Source organism: Anas platyrhynchos, chromosome 1 (genome assembly GCF_047663525.1).
Source record: "Anas platyrhynchos isolate ZD024472 breed Pekin duck chromosome 1, IASCAAS_PekinDuck_T2T, whole genome shotgun sequence".
Taxonomy (NCBI): Eukaryota; Metazoa; Chordata; class Aves; order Anseriformes; family Anatidae; genus Anas; species Anas platyrhynchos.
In genome coordinates this window covers 54,698,624-54,711,958 of record NC_092587.1, presented here as the reverse complement: position 1 = coordinate 54,711,958, position 13,335 = coordinate 54,698,624, and the positions used below count along the sequence as shown (strand labels likewise).

Here is a 13,335-nt window from a genome sequence, read left to right as displayed (position 1 = left end):
CCTCCTCCACCTGCATGGAGACCTCCAATAAGCATCCTCCCTGCTCTTGGGACTCTAACCCTCCCAGATCTTCCACTCAGGCCTTGAAGTCTTCACTCCCACCAACCCTCAATGCTCACCATTTTCCCCAAGTTTATGTGTAATTGTCACTTGTCTTTGCATTCCTGGCATGAGCCTCAAGCCCTTGCCGTCTCACCCAGGTCTTCCAAAACGTGTACCCAGCTTGAATCTGGAACTACCTCTGCCCTGTTTTTAGCAAGCACAAGTGCCTAGTCAACAATTTAATGTCCCTCATGTCTGCACTTCCTGGCTTTTACCTCTTGGCATAGAAGACAGAAACACCACAGGGAAAACTTGCTTCTGCTTACTAAGTACTTGATAGAAGGATTTGCCAAAAATTTCACAATCTAAAGGACCTGATCCCCCTAAGGAGAAGTCTGGCCTTAGCCCAGCCTTCCTCGATAGAATTAGTTAAGTACTTGAAGATCAATCCGACTTTGTGCTGCCTTCTTTTTTTTTTTTTTTTTGGTAACTTCCAAAGCATTCTTCCCTGAATTTGCTTAAAAGTTTACCAGGAGAGGGAAGAGAGGTGTCATAATTGAAAGTATCAATGTAGCAAATGTCTTTAAGGAAACAGATAGGGATTGCTGTGGATTTCCAAGGGAAGTTTCAGAGCTGAGCTAGTGGTTGTACCTGTTTGTTACAGGTTATTATCTTTTTCATTGCACTATTCAGCCGCACACAGAGCTAGAAGGAACAGGCTAGGAAGGAAAAATAGGTCTAAGTGCAAAACAACCAGGGAAAAAAGTTTAATACCACAGAATTTATATATATATTTATATATATATACACACACAAAAAGTTCTTGGAGTTTGTTTTTGTAACATAAAGCACCATTAATTCCACAGTACATTACAACTCAGCCTACTACACCTTCCAGAAAGCACCCAAGACTCCTGAAATCTGATTTAGCACCAAGGGATTGATTGCCATCTTGTTTAGCACCAAGAAGCCTGTTAAACATACCCTTTGGTCCCCCTGCCCTCCTCTACCACATGCATTATAGGCACCATCTGGATGCTCATGGGTAGCACGTGAGACCTATCACTGTAAATAAAAAACAAAAACAAACAAAAAATACAGAAAAGGAGGAAGAAAGAAGCTTGTTTCTGGAGATATTCAGTGTTAGAGAGGCTTGGTTCTCTTCAGGGAGACATGGGACACTAAATACACAATATCTGGGTTTGCAGCCTGTGGCTTAGGAAAAGAGAAAGGGATTCAGTCCTGAGCATCACCTCCAGCATGTTGCTTCCTCGCCACTGCCTGGAATCCTGTCTCTGAGCAGTTTCACACACTGACCTGCTAAGGGAAAGGAAGAAGCTCGGTTTCTTTCCGTTCCCATGATCCTGTCATCACGTGGTTCCCTGGGAAAGACCTGGCTTTGCATCAGCGAAACCACATTTTTATACACATTGCCTCAGTGACAGCAGTGGGGAGGATCAGGGGCAGAAAGTGCCTAAAACTCATTCCAGTCTGCACAGCTTCCCTAGCAAAGCAGGGAGGGTAGAGTAAGCAGGGCAAGAGAGAAAATGTCCTGCAATTCTCTCAAGTTAATTTTTAATATTTAGCCTGTGACCCTGTACCTTTGCCATCCTGGGCTGAGTGTACCTGACTGAGTCCTAATATAATAATTTGTTTTGTATCTCCTAACGGAGAGCTCTGGTAGTCACAGGTGCCATAGACTGAGACCATGGCTAACCATAAGGCCATGGAAGCGTAAGTCAGAAGACTTCATTATCAGCGATGGGCAGAGGAGAAATACAATTCCTCCTGCTTGTCCTGTCCTGAGACTAAAATAATAATAATAATAATAAAAAGACAACTCTTGGCACTGCTATTTGTGGCAGCATCAAAACTCATGGAAGTGATTTTCCCAAAGTGCTGAGTCAGCCTCACCCAATCTCCCCCCGAAAAAAAAAAAAATCACACCCCCAGCGGGATGTGAGTGAGGCCAGAACAAACGGTAGTAGAAAATCCTACCGCTGGCATCCTTTCCCACTGCAACAGCTCCAACCTGACAAGCGAGGGTTTGTTTTAGCCACATGTTTTTCTCAGTTGCTCTAATGAGATTGCCAGAAAAGGGCACAGAACATGTGGCAGGGAGGCTTTTAATACAGGGATGAGCTGCTGAAGTCTCTCCTTTCACGCCGCTGCTTTGCCTCTAGTTCTTTTCCAACAGAGAGGCAAAGAGGTGCCAACCCGCCCAGGTTTGGAACCATGGTTTAACTGCAGTTGGTCTTGCAGCCTGCAGCTCAGGCCCTGAAACAGCAGTCCCTCAACGCCTAATGTGAGAGAACCACCTTCAGGAGGACTGACATAATGACATGCAGGAGCCAGGGCCAAGGGAGCACCCCTGCTGCAGAAGTGAGCAGAATCGGGCTCAGTCTGCACCTGGGGAAGGGAAAACCCTGTCTGGACTGGGCTTGGCTTCCCAGAGCTGGAGAACTGAGACCAAGCAGGGGTTTGGGAGGGAGTTTTGGCAGGGCTCTCTCTCTCTCTCGTTCTGTGTTTGTGATCCCCAGTGGCAACAGAGTGGTGGGCTCTCCCGATTCAATGGCAGATGTCTCTGAAGCATCTGGATGTGTCTGACCCCTGTCTTTTCAAAGAGCTAGGCTGACACAGCAGAGGACTGTCCCACCAGGCCGCCATTTTACAACCAGCCTACACGGGGGAAGGGCCACAGGGCCCTGAAGCTAGGGCCATAACCTGAGGGCTCTGTGACCCAAAACTGCGTCTACAGAAAGTCAATGACATACTTTGGAAGGCCAACAGACTTCTTTTTGGAAAGACAATATCTTCTCTCACCACTCCTATATCTTCCTTGTGCTACAGGAGACCAGCAGGCCCCAATCTACTCAACACACTACAGGTGTGAGCGCTGACATTAGGGCCATGTTTCAGGCTGCAGAACTGGCATGTCTAGTCAGGACAGAGAGAAGCCAGGATGCACCTGGGCAGTGGGAACTTTATAGCCCTTTCTACAGGAGTTTTTTTGTGTAGGAAGCCCCAAGGAGGGACACGTTCCCAGGAGCACCATCTTAGCTTTAACTCTAGGACCCTAAATGCCAGCCACATCCCACTGGCAGATTTAGAACAAGCCAATAACTTAAGCTGGGGTCATAAGGTGAGGGGTGAGAGATGGTAGTGTCACGCTCTAAATGCACAGATACAGGCCTGGCTGCGAGAGAGCGTGAGGTGGGAGACGGTGTGACAAGTTTCACACTCTATGCCTGAGACATGACAGGCCCATTTCCAAGTGATTTGCAGTGGTTGCGGGCAGTAAAGAGAGAGAGAGGAAGAAGAAGAAGGCCAGAGAGGCCTTGGGAAGGAGGAGAGGCAATTAGTCAAGGCTGGGCTTGACCAGGTACCCGTTGAAGGTGATGTAGACATCGACATCGTCACTGTAAATGGCATTCTCCCGCTCCCGCTTGTAGAGCCTCACCCAGACCTCATCGTTTTCCTGAAGCTCCAGCATGAGGCTCTGGCTCTGCATGATGCTGCGGTCACTGGGTTGGGCGTACAAGATGACCGCCTCTTCTTCATTGTGCATGATGTGCATGTAGGTCTCCTTGAAGTTCCAGGTGTGGACGTTGAGGCTGAAATAGTACAGGCCAGCTACAGAGCAGTAGAACTTGCCGTTGAACATGTCAAAGTGGCTGTAGAGGTTGACGAAGACAGTGTCGAAGATCAAGACCTGGAAGCCCTCGCTGCTGTGCAGGGCTTTCTTGCGACCAACGGAGAACGCAGCGTACTGGTGCTTGCAGGAGTCCCCTGCTGTGCCCATCTGTCCTTTGCTGCCTTTCTGGCCCTGGGCACCTCGCTCTCCTCGGGGCCCTTCTTTGCCCCATTTCCCTGGCATCCCAGGCTCTCCCCGGTCTCCTTTCTCTCCTACAAGAGGAAGCAGAGAACACAACCCCTGTGTGATACCAGAGGGAGAGGTGGAAGTGGCGGTGAGAAAAAACAATGAAGCAACAGGACTGCTGAAGGATGGGGCAATGCCAGAAGAAGGAATGCTCCTGAGGGTCACCATATCATTGTGCTTTATGGAAAAGGAGCCAGCAGAGCTGTGGGTGTGACTGGGGTCTCTTTCCTTACTAACCACCTGATACGGCCTTGCTGGAGGCATTAGGATCTGTCCCTAGGAGTCTCCAGCCCAAGATGGAGCACAACAGCTCAAAGTACAGCTGGGGCTCTTCACCTCATCTTCATCCTCCACACTCTTTTACCCACACCACAGTCCCTGCCCCTCCTACACACATCTCCCAGGACCCAGTTATCCGTGTAGTGTGAACACTGTGCTTGCTGCAGGCTGGACAAGAGAGTAAATTGATGTGTCAGAGAGTATGACTAGAGAGGGGCAAGAAGTGGGACTAGAAGGAAAAGATCCAAGCTGGTCTTGGTAGGTGGTGCAGCAAAGTTTAGAGGACTGGTACTTTGAGGATACTAGCAACATCTGGGCATCCTGTGTAATGGGGTTCATGCATGACCTGTCACAAGCTTGGGCAGGCATTAATATGTGGAGAGAACGGCACCAGAACTTACTTTGTGTGTAGAGAGAAGACAGAGGTCAGAGCAGCCTCTACCAAAAATGCCAGCATGCAAAATTTGTGCCCTGTTCCCTTTCTCCTGTCCCTCCTCCATGCGGTTTTGCAAAATTGCTGGTGCACAGATTTTGCTGCAACACCCCACTCTAATCCAGGCCTTTATCTGCCCTTGGACACTCTTGTGAGCTTTGATGGGCTGCAGCTATTTCCAGGCTGGGCAGGGAAGGGAGAACATCTGCCCAGCCTGTCCAGGGGAACCGCAGAGCAACAATGACCGGAGCAGGATCCAGCTGGGAACAGGCTTTTGCCCACAGCAAAGGCTCTGGAGGGAGGAGCTGATCTAAAACATCTAAATCTTCTCTAAATCTTTTACCCCTAGCCAAGCCAGCCACAGCAGGGTGGAACAAGCTGGCCCCACGCAGGCCTTGGCACCCCGGGGACCAAGATGGGCACTTACCCTTCAGTATGGTGATGTTGATATAGGGACGCACCTCTGGCATTGGGTAGGGCAGGTGGTGGTGGCTGGGAGGGTGAGGGGAGGCATCCGTGGAAGAGTCCAGCGGGTCACAGCAGCGCCTGCAAGCACCAGGGTCAGGTTCTGTGAGGCTGGGTTCATCAGTGGGCGCCCCAAGGACAACAAGAGGGAGAAGAAGGAAGGCCAGGGGTGTGCGCAGGTAAATTATGTCCATGGTGACCTGGGAAGATATGAGGAAGGGCTGGAGTGAGGCATAAGAAAGGGAGGACACAGGGGATGGAGCAGATATCACCAGGAAGGTGATATTGGTGGCTGGAGCCAGCGGAAGGACAAACAGGCACTGTCTCGTGGAGAGTGTTACATGCTTGATGTCCCTGGAGGTTCAAGGCTGCAATCTGGGTCGCAACCACATGGTCCAAGAGGATGCCCCACACCCTTCAACCCAGACCGATGGAGAGTGGAAGAAGGCTTCACCCTCAAAGCCTGTCTCAAGGCTGGAGCCACTCAAAGACTCAATAGGCAGGCAGGGATAGAGGAAGGAGACATGGCAAGCCATGTAGCTCCTTCAGCAAAAGGCTTAGTAGGGTGCTGAATTTGTGGGGAAGGCTGTGAAGAAGCTCTCCAGACCTCCAGTTGCCATTCACAGGAGTTATAACCCAGTGCCCCAGCTGGAGCCAGACCCACGTGTCCCTGCAGTGAGACCCCTTCACTGGTGGGCTGGGAACTAAACCCCAGCCCCTCCTTTCCCCACCAAAACCCCATCCCCACCAAATCCCATCCCTTTGTGTTCCTAGGGCCCTCCACCAAGCTCCCCGCTTCCTTTCCATCACAGGAGGAGAGCCAAAGCCCAGCACCTTGCCCAAAGGGCTGGCCGACTCCTCGGAGCCGCAGGCCTTCGCAGCAGGTCCAGAGAGAAGCTGCTGCTCCCCTGCAGAGGAGGAAGGCAGCAAAAAGCAGAGCAGGCAGCCCGCAGAGAAGCGAGTGTGCAAAAGACAGACATGCAAACATGCTCAGAAACCCCCTCTTCCCAGCCTCTGCCCCCGAGCACCGCTCACCCTGGAGGCTGAGGGCTCCCCACTGTGCTCCCCAGCCCCTTGCTCGCTGCCTTTTCTCCGCACACAGCGCTGGCCCCCGGGCTCATGGCTCCAGGAGCCGGCTTGGCAGCGGCTCTGCTCAGCACTGGCAGGGTGCACAGCCCGGGCTTGGACCTGCTCCCTCCCCTCTCCTCTCCCTCCCTTCTCCTCCCTGGCTCTGGGCGCCCTCCATTGCAAACCAGCTTAGGTTTCAGTGCTTCTTAACTCTTTCCTAGGTGGTTTCTTTTCTCTTTTAATTCTCTCTACTTTTTTTTTTGTTTGTTTGTTTCTTCCAAAGAGCTGAGCCTGGTCAGTGAGTTGCAGGCAGAATGGTTTGCGCCTTATGGAAAGGGTGGGAAGGCAGCAGGGCACTGTGTCATCCTGAGCATCTTGTGGTGGGATGGTGCAGGATTACCCCCTCTGTCAGCCCCCTGGGTTAGCCCCTTGCCCTATGAACCAGCCCTTCACCTGGCTGCCCATGCTCTTTCCCACTCATCATCCCCAGACTTCTCTTTCATCTTCCACTTTCTCCTGTACTGTTTCTTTCTGGGTGTCACCGTGGCCTCTCACTCTATTTCCAGCAGGTTTATCTGCCAAATGGGAGAGGCACTGGCTTTTTCCCTCTCTGGTCATCCTCCTTCCCCGGGCAGAGCCCCAAGCCTTGCGCTCGGGCGCGTGTCAAGCCCCGGTCATGTCCCGGGCAGAGAAGTTCACACAGGAGGGGTGTGCTGGCCCAAAACTCAGCCCCGCTGTCACCAGCCAAACCTGAGGCTCTGCAGCAAACCCCAGTGAGGGTCTTTGCCCCCAGCCTGGTGCCGAGCTGATCCTCTTGTGCCCTTGGGGTGAGCACCACGTGGCTGCACTGGGAGCTGGGGTGAGGACCGTTTTGGGGGGAGGAAGGAGATTTTAGGGGTTCTGTGGCAAAACTGGATTTGGGAACCGACGCCCCGTGCGGGTGCACATGTGCATCCTTGGAAGGCAGAAGGGAGGGTGAGCAATAGGGCCAGAAGTGCCAAGTCAGCACTGCACAGTTTCCAAGGGAAGCTGGAGAAGACTTCTAGGCTTCTGAGTGGAAAAGGCTTTTTGTGCATGCCTAAGCATGCTTGGATTTTTATTTTTATTTATTTTTTTTTTTTTCATGTTTTTGTTTTCCTTCTCCCAGTTGTTCGGTTCGGGAACGGGAGGCCCTGCTTCCCAGAGAGTGGCTGGCGCTTGGCAGGACCCCAACACCACTGGAGAAGCAAGCGGAAAAGTCTGGGAAAATATGTGCTGCAAGCCGGGGGGAAGGGAGGGAGGGGGCTGGGAGGGCTGGAGATATTCTCGGGCTGCCTGTCAGCCTGCAGCTCAATGAACACGGAGCCAGTATGCCTCCAGCCGCGGCTGCAGGAGGCCTAAGAAATTCACTGCCGTGCTCGCGAGCTCCCAGCACTGAGCCTCCCACCTCTGCCTGTGCCTCGGTTTCCCCCTCTGGAAAATGAGAGGGGGGGAGAGGGGAAGGGGCAGAGGGATGCTGCTCGCCGGTGGAGCCTTGCCAGCTGACGGGAGCAGCTCGTTGTGTGATGAGTTGTATTTTCTGCCCGCTGCTGCTGGGGATTTCCGCAGCTGGCAGTACTACTGCTGCTAGCCAACACATTTTCTGGGGTGCAAGAAAACTTGGAGACTCTGACACTGAAGGCAGTCTTCTTCCTTGTTCATCAAAGCTTGCAGTGCCTCGCTCTCTCAGGTCTTATTCCCAAGCATGACACTACCTCTTTTTGCAGCTCTCTGCCTTGTATCTGACCTCCTCCACCTTTTTAGGGGAACAGGAAGCACGAAAGCGGTTGCCCTCATTTCCCTCCTACCTCTCCATCCACACACGTGAGGTGCTGCTCACAACCAAGCAAATATTCTCCGTGGAGGACCTCACTGGCTGGGCTTTTGCCTTTTTCTCATCTCTCTGGAAGAGCAGCAGTGGGTGGTGAGCAGGACCTTGCACCCCACGTCTTGTCCAAGCTGAACAAGGACACTCAGGGAGCCAGCAGCAGACAAAGACTTGCTCTGGTGGCATTGCCCTGCTGGGCAGCAACTTGTGCCAGCAAAGACACCATCGCCAGAGAAATATCACCCCGATCCCTGAAGGGAATGGGCTGTACCAGCAGCGTTTTGCCAGTGCGGCCACTTTTACAGGAGGTCTTGGCTCGCATGGCTGCGTGCTCATATGACGGGTTTCGAGAGCTCTATCCGCTGTCCCCGTGCCAGCCACACTTCCAAGTGTAACCCAAGCCTGGAGGCACCCTGCGTGCTCAACCAGCCTCCCTCTCCCTTGTTGCACACTGCCTTGGAGGCAGCCCAGGGAAGCTCTGGCCAGATTGGACAACAGCAATCCCTGCTGAAAAGCAGCTGTTTCCTCGTCCTGCATTTCCTTCCTTCTCCTGAAGCCCTCCCCTCAAAGGAGAGCGGAGGGGATAAAGCCTGGCTCTCCCCCAGCGACTCCCTGCATCCTATTAACCCTGTCTGCCGCAGGTACAGAAGGAAGGAAATCCCTTGGTGTCTCCCCAATCTTCCCACCCCTTTCGTGCAGCTCAGCTCCTCCCGCACACGTGGACCCCCTGCCCTGCTACCCGGGCAGGAACCCACCACAAACCCACCCGTGTGGCAAAACCCAAGCTTTCCCTCTGCTGCGAAGGCACCGTCCGTCCGTCTACACCATGAGGCAGAGGAGCAGCCCCTTCCCTTCCCCTTCCTGGCTGCTTCTCCTGGACCAGGGCGCTTTTCCCCTTCCCCAGCCCTCTCCCCACACTCTCCTAGAGCAGCACAAAGCAGGAAGGGGAAGCAGAGGAGCTCTTACCTCCGCACCCCTCCGGAGGGGTCCCGTGCTGGGTTTGGTGTTATCCTCAGCTGCTCCTGGTTAGCAGCGCTGGGGAGGGAGGGAGGGAGGGATGAAGGGAGGGAGGGAAGGAGAGGGGAGGGAGGGCTGGCGGGGCCCAGCTGACTCCAGCCAGATGCTCGCCAAGTGCTCTTATGTAATTACCGTCCTCTCCATCCCGCCTCGGAGGCCTTGGTGAGTGCCTCCCCCCCCGTGCTGCCCCGTGTCGGGCTTGGCTCGCGCTCCCTGCCTCCTTCCTTCCACCCGCCCCGCGCTTTGCTCAGCTGATTCCTTCTGGAAGCAGAGCTCACGCTCCTGGCTGCTGCCTCCGCCACCCTCGGGGAGGGAGGTCACACGTGCCCCAAGGAGCCAGGGCTGGGACTCTCCTCCTCTTCATCACTGTGTGGTCCTGGCCTCACTCGTGGTCTCGCTCTTCCTCAGCGCCTGCAGATGGGGAGGAGGACATGCAGGGTATGGAAAGGTGGCGGTGATTTTCGGGGTGCCCCAAGTCACCCCGTAACAGCAGCAGGCCCTCTGGCACATCCCAGCTCTGTTTTTTTGGGGGATGGCTGATCGTCCCAGGCTGGATTGCGGAGAGGGGTGGGAAGGGAAATCTTTCCCAGCCTGCGGGCTTGTGCAGCAGCCAGTCCCTGCTACCCAGGAGCACCAACGCTGTGTGAAACCGCTGGCGGGGGGACGGCTGAGGATGTGCAGGCTTGCTACGAGTCAGCTGCGTGGCTGCATTTCACTCATAGCTGCTGCCCGAGCGGGGCCTGGATCAGCGAGGAATGACACGTTCCTTGGCTTTACGCAGCCTCCTGCGGCAGCGTTTGAGGGCACTTCTTCCAGCAGCAATTTCTTCTGTGGCCTGCTCTGTCAGCGTGGCAGCCTGGCTTTTCTCACACGGAACAAAGCCTGGCAAAGCTACTACTTTTTTTTTTTAGTTCTTTTTTTTTTCCTTTTTTTTTTTTTTCCTTTTTACTGTGCATTGCTTAAACGCCACGTGGAGCAGCTGGATGAACCATTCACCTGTGCTTGCAGCTACAGCAAAACTCTTGCTGGAGCTGGCTGTCTCCAGCACTGAGCATGAACGATGGATGCTTGTGCTCGTCCCCCACAGCTCATCTCAGTGCCGCGCCTGCCAGGCACATCTGAACGGGATATCTGGGACCTGCTGGCACCCTGCATCAGCTGGAGATGTGCTGCAGCTCAATGCACGTCATCCAGGCTGCCCTCTCCCCACAGGTGACCCTTTCTTAGAGCCCCTCTTGCCACCTCAATGGCTCCTCTTTTCCCCATCCACTCTGGTCGAGACCCAGGAGCTTCTACTCTTGTGTTGAACCATCATCCTACACACACTCCTAGCCCTCTCCTGGTGACAGTGAGCAGCTATTAACAGTAGCTCGCTCCTGGGGGCATCTCATCTCTCACAAGGAGTGCTTTGGAAGGTGAACAGTGGTTAGGTCAAGAAGATTTTCTCCAGAGGTGCCCGTGAGCTTTCTCCCCAGAGAAACAAGCACTGTGTGTCAAGAGGTGGGAAGCTGCTGTTTAAGAGCTCACAGAAACTCCTGGCTTTGTGATATTTCCAGCTGCAACCATCCTGGCACCAGGGAGGCTGAAACAAAGAGGTCCCACCATCCTGAAGCGGGTCCTAAACCTGGTCAAAGAGATTCTTGCCACATTCTGCAGGCATTTGGTCCACCACACCAGGTGTTTTTGGATACCTGTGCAGCAGGAGGTGGTCGGGGATGGCATCCCGGTGGGTGGCAGCAGGCTGGGTGCTGGCACACGTCCCCCTGTCCCCTCTGCCAGCTTAGCTTAAAGACCGCTGCAGGGAAGAGATGAAACAGCATTGCTGCAAGTGAGTCAGGGCACAGAGATCTCCTTCCCACACATCCCTGTCTGTGGTGTGCAGAGGGACGTGCCACAGCTGGCTGCACGGCCATGCCGTGTGTGTGTGTGTGTGTGCATGACGTGCTGAGTGTGAGATCTGAGCGAGCCGGCTGTGCGCTGCGTGGCGTTTGCATATTTTATGCTTGGGAAGGCAAAGAACACCAAGTTTTCATGAGCAAATATTTGCATATTTTCCACTCGTTCGAGCAGATAAAGCATTTCAGTTCTCTGTTGCATCCTCAGGAGAGGCAGGAGCATCTTCTTTTTGGAGGGGGGCTTCCCTTTTTTGATCTCCCTGCCTCTTTTAACTACTAGCTCTCCTATTTTGACAACGGGTTAACTGCTTCATCCCCCTCCCCACACCCTGTTTTTCCAAGTCCTGTGCAGCAAGTGACGCAGAAAGCAGCCAGGACAGTTTTGCATTTGTCTGTGCTGAGCCACTGCATTACCCTGCTGATTACAAATACACCAGCTCCCTAACAACAGCTTCAAATGACATTAAAGTGTGGGCTGCGTTACAAACAGCCTGAAAACATCCCCTCGCTGCAGGATCCCCTCCCCTACTGCTGTTTCCTGCCCTTCCAGCTTCTCTCCAGAAGAAGGGGTCAAACAGAGGGGGTCTGAAGCTGCCCAGTGCAGATATTGGGATGGCAGAAATGTGTGTGAGGGGGGTTATCACGTTGTCAGCTCCCAGTTTTAGGCTCTGCCTGGGCTGTGGGGGTGTGGATGTGCTGTCTTCTCGCGTACACGCTTGGGCTGAGGCGTGCAGGAGTTACACGCGTGTCTAGGCGTGCGTGCATCCTCGTGGTGGCCACGTATGCTCTCCTGCACTCGCAGATATGCGTGAATTAAAAGCACCCACAGACGTGGATATATATACACACACACACACATTCACATGGTCGCACATATCCACACGGTCACGTAAACACTCATTTACATCTATGCATATGCATCGCGTGCATACGCCTCTCTGTATCTGCTCCTCTGCACTCTGACGTGTGCGTACAAGCTCTCGGCAGCCAGCAGGATGGGCTCCCCGCATCTCTCACACCCTGCCTGCGATCAAACACTCGCTGGGAAGAGACATTGCACAACACTGCTGAAATCACTGCGGCCTTTTCTAGTCTTGCAGCTCCCATCTCTACGTGATGAGAATAAAACCCTTTGTGCGGCGCAGGGCCGGAGCCCTTATCTCCGTGCCTCCACACCCAGAATAGAAAAATCCATTTCCACATCTGACTGGAACAAATCCCCCCCCGACACACGGCCAGAATTTCACTGAGCCGCTGCGCACGGTCCCTGTGGCCTTTGGGTTGCCCAGAGCCAGCCGTGCTGTCCTCAGGAGAACCACAAGGGCACCCGGATTAGTGCCATTGTCACAGGGAGAGCCGGGGACACGCCAGGAGGGAGAAAGAGCCGAGGAGAGAGGGCAGTGTGGGGAGACAGGGAGGTAACCTTCATCATTCCCAAATGCCTTTTAATCGATGGCGATACTTTGCAGAGTTTTGTAGCGCTCATTTTCTCCTCATGAATTTCAGGCAAAAATACCTTTTTTTTTTTTTTTGCCCCCTAATCTTATTTTTGGTTTACCTCATTTCACCTCTTCCCACTCCCCTGGTTTGTCACTGAAATATAAGCTGTGGTGTAGGGGGGAGAAGGAAACCAAAGACAGAATGATATGATACCTGTGATCTTTTTTTTTCATTTGAACTTTTTTTTCATTCAAACTAAAGACCCCCAATTCTCCCTTCCTCAGCTGGCTCCCCTGCAGAGCTGCCTTTCTGGTGGGCTCACATCCCCTGTGCCAAAAAGGGGTCCCTGTGGCGTATCCCATCAGTGCAGGCATTGCAGTGCTTGAGCTTTTCGGAGATGTAGGTGTTTTAAGAAACCAAGCAGTCGGCGGAGTTTCTCGACTGGTGACTTGCAGCAGATGGACCTGCAAAGGCGTGTGAAACGAAGCCTCAGCTCGGTTTGGTGGGGAAGGAGAGCGTCTCTGCTAAGTGTTGGGAGCTCCCCCCACCTCCCCAGGCAGCTGTGCAGCCGCTCCAGAGAAAGAAACCCTTCCCATATCTGCCCCCATCCCGCTCAGCTGCCTCCTGTGAGGTCCTCATCCCGTGTTTCACACCTTCCTTAGTCCCTGCTCGTACAGGTATTTCTGTGCTGGTTGTGCCCCTCATTCCCCTTGCCCTACTCTTCTCTGCAAGAGGCAGAGCACAGGCCCCTCTTTAAAGTGCTGTGTTGTCCTTTTATCTGGCCACCTGGTAGCCAGACATTTCTGACTTTCTACTCTTTGTTGCCTCTTATTGAGGCAGGAGCTTCTGCAGCTCGTCTTTATTCTGCTAGGATTTATTGCTCTTCATCCAGTGGATGCTGCAGGAGCTTCCCAAGCCAAACAATAAAAAATAAAACGAGGCCTTTTTAGTGCAACAGATTGTGTATCCC

The 13,335-nt window shown here is 53.3% G+C and overlaps 1 protein-coding gene across 2 annotated transcripts; it reads right to left on the bottom strand.

Annotated features, from left to right (window-relative positions):
* Positions 1-779: 779 nt before the first annotated feature.
* Positions 780-9,675, bottom strand: C1QTNF6 (C1q and TNF related 6). 2 transcript variants are annotated; one of them, XM_027450242.3, is made up of 3 exons: positions 8,980-9,675; positions 5,062-5,299; positions 780-3,948 (listed from the first exon to the last, which is right to left on the bottom strand). In XM_027450242.3, the coding sequence occupies exons 2-3, from the start codon at positions 5,291-5,293 to the stop codon at positions 3,401-3,403; spliced, it is 780 nt and encodes a 259-aa protein (XP_027306043.2). In that variant the 5' UTR covers positions 5,294-5,299; positions 8,980-9,675; the 3' UTR covers positions 780-3,400. The 2 variants fall into 2 exon arrangements, with proteins under 2 accessions (XP_027306043.2, XP_038021378.2); XM_038165450.2 differs by lacking the exon at positions 8,980-9,675 and adding an exon at positions 6,135-6,371 and having other exon boundaries at positions 3,057-3,948.
* Between the last annotated feature and the right edge of the window lie 3,660 nt (positions 9,676-13,335).

Excerpts from the sequence above, each read along its gene's own strand:
- C1QTNF6 (XM_027450242.3), bottom strand. The coding sequence starts at position 5,293 with ATGGACATAATTTACCTGCGCACACCCCTGGCCTTCCTTCTTCTCCCT. Across the intron at positions 3,949-5,061 it reads CAACATCACCATACTGAAGG|GAGAGAAAGGAGACCGGGGA; the intron begins GTAAGTGCCCAT and ends TTCCTCTTGTAG.